We start from the raw sequence: 10,325 nt of genomic DNA, 5'->3' as shown, positions 1-10,325 counted from the left end.
AGACCAAGAAACTCCCAAGTCCCTCCCTACTCCTTCCTGTGCATCTCTCTGTCCGTCTTCCTGGCTCCTCTGTGGCTAATTCCTGTCAACTAGCTGCTGGCTCCACCCCCTGATCCAAGGCTGATTTTAGTAACACAGTCTTGGGTTTCACAGTGTGGCCAAATATCCCAGCACAGTCTACAGCTAAACTGTACGTAGTGGCAAAGGCCGAAAGCTTTTCTTCTAGATCAGAACCTAACGAGGAGGTGTGGTCTCATCACAGCCTCTCATCATTCTAGCTTAGACACCGGAAAAAGTATTTTTATAAAAACTGTATTTTATCTATCTCTCTACCTATCTACCTATCATCTAGGTATGTATGTATGTATGTATGTATGTATGTATGTATGTATGTATCTGTCTATAAGTACATGAGAGATCCCTAATGAAAGAAACTGGAGTTAGCAGGTGAGTTTAGTACTGTTTTAGGATCCAAGAACTCTGTTTCCTCACATTGGTGACAAATCCGACATTAAAAAGTTAAGAAGTACAGTGTGTGGTGCTTTGACGAGGAACGGTTTCCGTGGGGCTCATATATTTGAATATTTGGTTCCCAGTTGGTGGACTGTTTAGGAAGGATCAGGAGGTGTGGCCCTGCAGGAAATGTATCTACAGGTATGAGCCTCATGGTTTCGAAGGTGCACGCGCAGACCCAGCCTTCCTCTCTCCCTCCGCCTCCCGCCTACAGGTTAGTTGTGATATCTCAGCTACTGCTCCAGCACAATGCCTGTCTGCTGCTGCCACCTTCCCTGCCAGAATGGCCATACGCTCACCTCTAAAACTGTAAGCAAGCCCCCAGTTAAATGGTTTACAAGCTGCTTTGGTCATGGTGTCTCTTCACAGCACCTTAGTAACTAAGGAACTTGGAAAATTTGAGGATAAATCGACCAAAACGGTCAGCTCCTTTTATGCGGGAACCTAGCAAACACTGCTGAGGTTCAGGGGGATTAGCATAAATGGAAAGCTTTAGTGTATTAGATGCTCACTCCCACCTAATCAACCGATTGGCTCAATGCAATACTAGTTAAAAATCCAGGCTGGGTGTGGTGGCCTCCTTCTGCTACTCTTCCTGTTTCCTTTTGTTTTGTTTTGTTTTGTTTTGTTTTGTTTTGTTTTGAGACAGGGTCTGTATCTTAGTGTTTTTATCGCTGTGAGGAAACACCTTGACCAAAAACCAAGTTGGGGAGGAAAGGGTTTATTAGGCACTGCTGTTCCTCACGGAAGGAAATCAGGACAGGAACTCAAGCAGGGCAGGATCCTGGAGGGCAGGAGCTGATGCAGAGGCCACAGAAGGGAACTGCTTACTGGCTTGCTTCCCATGGCTTGTTCAGGATGCTTTCTTATAGAACCCAGGATCACCAGTCCAGGATGGTGCCACCCACAATGAGGCTCCTTCCTCTCTGATGACTTTAGTTCGTGTCAAGTTGACACACGAAACCAGCCAGTACAACTGACCCCTTGTCAACACAAACACATCACTATGAAGCCACAACCCTTCCTTTCTTATTCATCCCCAAGATCTTAAATAACTTTAAAAGTCCCACAGCCTTTACAGATTCAAAGACATTAAAATTTCAGTCCCTTTAAATTAGCCGGTCTCCTTTAAAATCCAAAGTCTTTTAAAATTCAGTCTCTCAAACGTTGGGACCAGTAAAATATTTTTTTACTTCAAGAGGGAAAAATCAGGGCACAGTCACAATCAAACCAAAGCAAAAGAAAATTCCAACCATCCAATATCTGGGATCCACTCATGAGCTTCTGGATTCCTCCAAAGGGTTTGGGTCACTTCTCTGGCTCCTCCCTCTGCAGTACACTCAGCCTGTCTTCTAGGCTCTGACCGGCTCCCCTCCACTGCTGCTGCTGTTCTTGCTGGTCATTCCATGGTACTGGCGTTGTCTCCAAACTACTGGGGTCTTTCTCTGCAATGGAGCTTTCACCAGCCGCCTCTCATAGGCTCTCCTCACAGTGCCAAGCCTCAGCTGCTTCCCACGACCCCTTCATGTCTTCAAAACCAGTGTCATCTTGATGACACTTACACATTATCACCAAGTCGGGTGTCCAGCACGGGGTACAACCTTGGCCGCCTCTGGAGCACAGCTTCTCTGTGCTCTCAGGAAACACTTTCCCGATTTCGCCTCGCTGATGCTGTCTCTTCTTAATCACTGCTTCATTTCTTAGCTCCAGTCAACCAGCATCAAGTATCCCAGCGAAGCAAATGTGTGCTTTAGTAGCTCTGGTGTCTTGCTAATCACAGCTGTTTCTTCTGCCCCAGCTAACCAGAACCCCGGGACCTTAGATCACAATGACAAATGGTCTTGATAGAGTCTTTAAACTCCCATCTGAAACTTTGTAAGCCAGGCCTCCATCCTCTGCACTTCTCTCAATATTCCTATCTTCCATGTTTCCACAGAACATCCCACTGAGGTCTCAACACTTGATGGTTTTTCTAGCTCCAAGTTCCAATGTCCTTCCACGGTCCTTTCCAAAACAGGGTCAGGTCTGTCACAGCAATACCCTACTGGTACAAATTTGTCTTAGTTAGGGTTTCTATTGCTATGATGAAACACCATGACCAAAACTACAAGTTGGGGACGAAAGGGTTTGTTTGGCTTACATTTAGGCATTGCTGTTGTTCATCATAGAAGGAATCAGGACAGGAACTCAAACAGGGCAGGATCCTGGAGGCAGGAGCTGATTCAGAGGCCATAGAGGGGTGCTGCTTACTGGCTTGCTTCCCCGGCCTGCTCAGCCTGCTTTCTTATAGAGCCCAGGACCACCAGCCCAGGGATGACATCCCAAGCAATAGCCTGAGCCCTCCCCCATTGATCGCTAACTGAGAAAATGCCTTACAGCTGGATCTCGTGGAGGCATTTCCTCAACTGAGGCTCCTTCTTCTTTGATGACTCTAGTTGGTGTAGACTTCCTATGAAGATTAGCCTAGCCTCAAAATCGCAGAGATCTGCCCACATTTGCGTCCCTAGTGCTGGAGTTAAGGACATCTTTCATGCTTAGCTTTTTTTCTTCTTTTGAATTGAAAAATTGTGTACATTTATAAAAGTGGAAATAAACCAAATATTCATCAAGAGATGGATTGGTAAGCTAATGTGGTATAGATATACAATGACTATTATTTAATCTTCAAAAGGAAGGTAATCCTGATAGCATGCATATTGATAAACTTGAAGACATTATTATAAAGTCAGTTACAAGGAGACAAAAAGCTCCTACTTAAATGAGGTAGCTAAATGGTGATTTCCAGGAGTTTGGAGATGGGGGGAGCACAGAATTCTTTAATGGAAAGAGAGTTTCACTGGGAACAAGGAAGTTCTGAAGTTCAGTGTAGTCTATGCGTGTATGTCAGTGTGAATGTTTTTTCAATATTTACTTTTATTTGTGTGTATGTTCCCCTATGTGTGTGCAATTCCCTCAGAGGCCAGAAGAGGGAGGCCTGAAACTGGACTTAGAGATGGCTGGGAGTTGGCAGACATGGGTGTCGGGAACTGAACTCAGGTCCTCTGAAAGAGCAGCGAGCTCCCCCAACCACTGAGCCATCTCTCCATCCTCCCGTGTGAATGTTCATAAAAACCACTGTGACAGGCAATCTAAAAATGACTAATACGAGAAATCCTGTGTTATACAAATTATTGCAGTCAAAATATTGAGACATCAATTCTAAAGTTCATAGAAAAGTCAAGGCTGTGGAAACTAAGGATAAAACTTTCAATAAAACTAATTTTGGAGGATAAAAGAGTCAATACAGCACAGTGCAAATGCAGAGACATGGAAAACAAGGGGGCCAGAGAGTTCACAGAGAGACCGCATGGTCAACGACAAGAGGGGCACCACAACAGGAGTGGGGCCTTTCAAGCAAATGGCAACAGCACAGCTAATTTCCATAGGCCGAAGGAGAACTCTGACAGGACACTGCATTATTCTCATAAACGTTGACTCAAAAAGAATCATCCGACACCTTCACTTTATGAGAACAGCATGATCCTGATACCAAAACTGGATAGCAGCGGTACAGAAAACCAGAAACCAGGATCTCTATAGACGGAAAAAAAATACCAGCAAACTGAATTCAGTAACACGGAGAAAACTATACACAAGTGGGATTTAGCCCAGAAATGTAGTTAGATTAATATAAGAAAGCAAATGAATACAATACTCTCTGTAACAAAATAAGGATAAAACCCTCATAACCATGTCAAAACCTGCAGGAAAAGCCTTTGATTGATTCCAACATCATTCCATAATGCAAGTACTTAATAAATGAAGAGTAGAAAGTATTATTTTTCTAAAATTTTATTTTTATTTTGATGTGTATGAGCATTTTGTCTGCGTGTATATCTGTGCCCCATTTGTTCATATCTCTTGGGACTGGAGTTAGGGCAGGGAGTGAGCCACCATGTGTGTGCTGGAGTTGAACCTAGGTCCCCAAAACTGCGGAGATGGCACTTTAAGCTTAGGGAAGCTTTTATAAGAAAAATTCCTGTAGTGTTCAGGGACATTGACAGACAGATGGTCAGTCAGAAGAGGGATCTGTTGCCAAGGGTGACCATCTGAGCTGGATCTCTGGGACCCACATGATAGAAAGAGAGAACTGACTTCTGAAAAATTTCCCTTGATTCACCATGTGAGCTCAGGGCACGTGTGTGCACACACACACGAATTTTTTTTTACATAATTTATTTGAGTTTATTTTATGTGCATTGGTGTGAAGGTATCAGATCCCTTGGAACTGGAGCTACAGACAGCTGTGAGCTGCCATGTGGGTGCTGGGAATTGAACCCAGCTCCTCTGGAAGAACAGCCAGTGCTCTTAACCACTGAGCCATCTCTCCAGCACCACAAAATTTTTAAAAGCTAAAAGTAAAATGAAACTTTACAAGCCACTCAATTTACAATGGTATCAAAAGTAAAATCTCAGCTATTGTTTTTTCATAAATAGACAAAATGAGCCTACAATTTTACTGAAATGGGAGGGACTGAAGATAACCAAAACAATCTTTAAAATATTTTATAACACTGGCTGGAGAGATGGCTCAGCGGTCAGAACACTGGCAGGAGGGATGGCTCAGCCATAGGAACGCTGGCTGCTCTAGCAGAGGACTTATTTAGCTCCTGCTCACACAACCATCTTTAACTCCTATTCCAGAGGACATGTCGCCCTCTTCTGGCATCCTCAGGCACTGCATACCTGTGATATGCATGCAAGCAGGCAAAACACCCATACACATAAAACGTCTTAAAAAATAGATAAATCAGGCAACCGTGGTGGAGGCTGAGCCTAATCATAGGCCTGTCGGAGCGGCGAACGCGGTCCGGAAGGGCCGCCCAGTGGTCTGGCCCCAGAATTCCGTTTACTAAGTCTTCAAAGAGGTCCCAGCGGAAATCTGGCTCAGATCTTCCAAACATCTTTCCTGAAATTTGGCCGAAGACACCTCATGAGGCTCCAGTCAGAAAAGCCATCGTCTGGAAGATCGTAGCTCATGCAGTAGAGGTCCCAGCTGTCCACACACCTCGAAGGAGTCCGAGGATCTCTTTTATCTTGGGAAAAGAAAACAGCCCTCCTCAGCCCTCCTCTCAAGGTCTCTCTAAGAATCCCTTCAAAACTTGTAGAGTCCCTGGTACCCCCACCAGCACTCCAGGGCTGTACACTCAGAATGCTGAGTCTAACTCCGGGGAGGGAGAGTTGGACACCGGAGACTTGGAAATGTCCCAGAACGTCATTCGGCTGGAGAGCCTCAGTTCTGCCTCAACCTCCACTCCTAGCCACCCATCCTTCTTTGGCTTTGAGGGACCTGAGAAGACTTTCCTGGAGTCTCGCCTATTGTGTGTTCAAAGTTAACTGTAGTCCCAAAAGTACCTGTGAAGCCCTGGCTTCCAGATACACTCCCTGATATCTCTCCTCAAGTGTGAAAGAGAAACCGAAGAAGGTGCCAGAGATCCTGCAGTTGGAGCTGGATGAGTGGGCTGGGGCCGTGAATGCTGAGTTCGAAGCTGCTGGACAGTTTGATCTTCTGATTGAATGAGATAAAGTGTGGGGGGGTACATTATACCTGGCCAGACTCTCCCCTCTTCCTCCCTGTACATATATTGCCCTTTGAGAAGAACAGGACTTGTAGGGTCCTCTTTATTGGCCTTGTTATCCAGAAAGGTGCTACTGGCCCCTTGTCACATTGTGACTAGTTACCCTGGGTGTTCTCCCTCCGCAGTGTTGGAGATGAGAAGCCACTTCTGACAGAGCCGGCACTGTCAGAAACAGGTTCAGTCGTGGGCTGTCTCTCTGGTGAAGAGGTTCTGTGAAGTCCGATAGGGAACTCACAGGCTGGGAAACCTTGCAGAAGAGTCTGAACGTGGAGTCTGGCTATGAAAGACGAAGGGAGTCATAGTTGGTTTTTTTTATAAACACATGTAACTGTTACATAGGAACTGTTCATGTCTGTGTTCTGCTGCTGACATGAATGGGGTAACGACGCTTAGAGCACAGTGCACATACTTCATGGTGTGGGCTCCAGATGCCACCAACTCAAGGTCTGTGCTCTCTGATCCTCCTCTCCTCACCCACATCTCTTCAAAATGAGCTGCGCAGTCTTGGCTCTAGGATGCGGCTTTTTGCAACCACACTTAGAAATCTCTGGATGCTATTTCTCATGAGTCAGACAGCTTCAACACCGGAGGCTGTGAGCTTGACGATTACACTCTCACGTGAGACCATTCCCAGGGGAGCTGCTGGGAACCAAAATTGATGTCTCATGGTCTCTCTCTGCCGAACTGTTTCCGGCCTACCACCTCCTCTCTATGGTAGACGGTACAAAGGCCGTTGGACTCCCATTAGCAAGTTCCTGGGAGGAGAAACTGTGGGGAATGAGAACTGTGAGCAAGCACACTCTTACACCAGGATGGTTTTGGGTGGAGCACACCTGAAGACTTTGTCCTCACTGCTTCCTGTGGATCCTGAGCAGGACCCTGCTGATTGCTGCCATCACTACAAACCTGTCTGCCTTTGAGAAACTAATGTGCAGCCCAAAGGGAAGGGTTTAATGTCAAATAAACTTTTAAATATTTTCTAAAAAAAATATAAATCTTTTTTTAAAGATTTATTTATTTATTATGTATATAACATTCTACCTCGATGTATGCCCACACGCCAGAGAAGGGCGCCAGATCTCAGTACAGATGGTTGTGAGCCACCATGTGGTTGCTGGGAATTGAACTCAGGACCTCTGGAAGAGCAGCCAATACTCTTAACCTCTGAGCCATCTCTCCAGCCCCCAAGATAAATCTTTTAAAAATTTAAGAACCTCATGTGGCAGTGGCATAATGCCTTTAATTGCATCACCCAGCACTTGGGAGGCAGAGGCAGGTGGATCTCTGTTTACAGAGCTAGTTCCAAGACAGCTAGGGCTGTTACACAAAGAAACCCTGTCTCAAAAAAAAAAACCCAAAAATTTAAGAACAAAGTTGGAGAATTCACATTTCCTAACTTCAAAACATTCCATAAAGAAAGATACAATGGTATTGGTATATCGATAAATATCTGCGAACATATATACACATCATATTGTTTAATCTGTCTATCTATGTAGTCAACAGAATAAAATTGAGAATCCAGGCATAAATCTTTACTTCAATTATCAGGCAATTGTGGAAAAGGTGCCGAGCTTCATCAGGGCAAATATTAGTTCTTCAGCAGGTGTTTGGGACATGGAACAATCACATGCAGACATCTGAACAGGGCTGGGGAGAGGGCTCAGCAGTTAGAACCCTTGCTGCTCATTCCCAGCCCCCACATGACAGCTCACAACTCTATGCAAAGGCAGTCCCAGGGAATCAGACATCCTCTTCTGACCTCTGCTGACACCCACACACATGTAGCCAAAGCACCCATACAGATATAAACCTAAAGATAGTCTTTTAAGTTTGACCCCTATTTTCTATCTGTAAAATACAAAACAAAACAAGACAAAAACCCAAATGCATTATGGACGTGAATGTGCAAGCAAAGTGTTAGGTGTTTTTGTTAGAAAGTGTGGAGTAGAGCTTCACGGTCTTGGCTCACTTGACAGAGTTTAATGTACGAAACTAAAGTGTAAGTGAGCAAAGACAAACTAAACATATCGGACATCATCCGAATTAAAAGCTTTTATGGGATGAAAGATAACACACAGGAAGGCAAGCCAGAGAATGGCGAAAGTACTTGTAAACCAAGTACGTGAGAGGAGACATCCATCCATAATCTGTGGATTCAGGCCAAGTAGGATCAAGTCCAATAAAGCTGGAAGGAAGCTTAGCACAGCGCCAAGGGCTGATGATTCCAGTTACTCAGAGGCTGAAGCAGGAGGAACCTTTAAGCCAAGAGTTCAAACCCAACTGAAGTAACCTAGTGAAACCTCGCCGAAAAATAAAGCAAACAAGCAAAACTGAGCATGGGCTGAGGCAGGAGAATTGCCACATGTAGAAGTCTTTCTCTATCCCATCAGCCAGCCCCCCAAATCATAACATGGAGACTTCTTATTTAATCATGATAGGTTGGCAGATAGCTTAGGCTTGTTCCTAACTAGCTCTTATAACTTAAATTAACCCATATCTTTTTTTAATTATTTATTATGTATACAACATTCCTTCCATGTATGCTTGCATGACAGAAGAGGGTACCAGATCTCATTATAGATGCCTGTGAACCACCATGTGGTTGCTGGGAATTGAACTCAGGACCTCTGGAAGAGCAGTCAGTGCTCTTAATCTATGAGCCATCTCTCCAGCCCATAACCCATATCTTTTAATCTATGTTCTTTTATGCTGCTGTTACCTTTGCTTTGTAATGTTCACGCTGCTTGCTCTGTGTCCTCTGTGCCTGGCTAGCAACTCTGCCTTCTTTTTCCCAGAGTTCTCTCTGACCCGAAAATCCTGCCTAACTATTGGCCATTTAGCGTTTTATTAACCCAGTCCCAGTGACTCATCTTCACACAGTTTAAAGGGATATTCCACAACAACAGCAAGCTCAAAGCTAATCTAGGCTCCGTGGTGAATCCAGACCAGCCTCAACTAGAAGAAGAAATCCTGTCTCAGAAATATAAACAAAAATACCAATCAAACAAACAACGGTCCCTCAAGATGGTGAAGGGAATCTGGGAAGAAGCTAAGTAGACAGGCCATGTGAAGAGGTGGCCTGTAAGCTGGTGTTGGGGGAGATTTGCAATGCCCAGAGAAATGAGCTGAGCTGGCAGAGACCCAGGGAGTGGAGACAGATGAGCACACCTGACTGATTGTCTTAGTCAGTGTTCTATTGCTATAGAGAGACACTATGACCACAGCAACTCTTTCATAAAGGAAACTGACGGAGGTGGGTCTTCTGTCTATGTGTTACTTTCGTTGGTTAATAAAGAAACTGCCTTGGCCTTTTGATAGGGCAGGATTTAGATAGGTGGAGTAGACAGAACAGAAGGCTGGGAGGAAGAAGGCAATGAGGCAGACACCATAGCTCTCTTCTCCAAGATGGACGCAGGTTAGAATCTTCCCAGTAAGCCACCACCTCATGGTGCTACACAGAATATTAGAAATGGGTTAGATCAATATGTGAGAGTTAGCAAGTAAGAGGCTAGATATAATGGGCCAGGCAGTGTTTAAATGAATACAGTTTGTGTGTTGTTATTTCCAGGGCTAAGCTAGTCGTGCGGAAACCTGGCGGGACGAAAAGCAGGCCTGCTCACCACATCACTACAGGAAACCATTTAAGTGGGACTGGCTTACAGTTTCAAAGGTTTAGTCCATTATCATCACAGAGAGACATGGTGGTGTGCAGACAGACATGGTGCTGGAAAAGGAGCCGAGACTGCTACCTCTTGACCCACAGCAGCAGAAGCAGCTGTAGCGATGGGCATAGCTTGAGTATAGAAGACCCCTGAACCATCCCCCGACAGTGACACACTTCCTTCAGCAAAGCCATGCCTCCTAATGATGCCATTCCCTATGGGGGGGCCATTTTTTTTTCAGACCACCACACGGATGGAGCTGAGCCTGAGACGTTTGAATTGCTGATGAAGTCTTTAAAAGAAGACAAAGGGGCTGGAGGCCTGTCTCAGCAATTAGGAGTGCTGACTGTTCTTGCAGACAACTGAGTTCAATTCTCAGGTCCCGCTCAGTAGCTCACAGCCATCCAATTCCAGGGCACCTGGTGCCCTCTTCTGGTTGAACTTGGTGCACATATATGTAAAACACACAGAAGATGGGGAGCAAGAGAAGGAGGAGGAGAAGACATCAGGGACCAGCTACCCAGCTACC

At 45.1% G+C, this 10,325-nt stretch overlaps 1 protein-coding gene across 1 annotated transcript; it reads left to right on the top strand.

Annotated features, from left to right (window-relative positions):
* Positions 1 to 424: 424 nt before the first annotated feature.
* LOC121676984 (sororin-like) lies at positions 425 to 6,073 on the top strand. The gene is given in 4 exon segments (XM_042054108.1): positions 425 to 447; positions 5,307 to 5,842; positions 5,845 to 5,949; positions 5,952 to 6,073. Coding segments are annotated over 4 exon segments (786 nt in total).
* The last annotated feature ends 4,252 nt before the right edge of the window (positions 6,074 to 10,325 follow it).

The sequence above is a fragment of the Arvicola amphibius genome, chromosome 1, assembly GCF_903992535.2.
Source record: "Arvicola amphibius chromosome 1, mArvAmp1.2, whole genome shotgun sequence".
NCBI classification, from domain to species: Eukaryota; Metazoa; Chordata; class Mammalia; order Rodentia; family Cricetidae; genus Arvicola; species Arvicola amphibius.
This window is presented reverse-complemented; position numbering and strand designations above follow the sequence as displayed.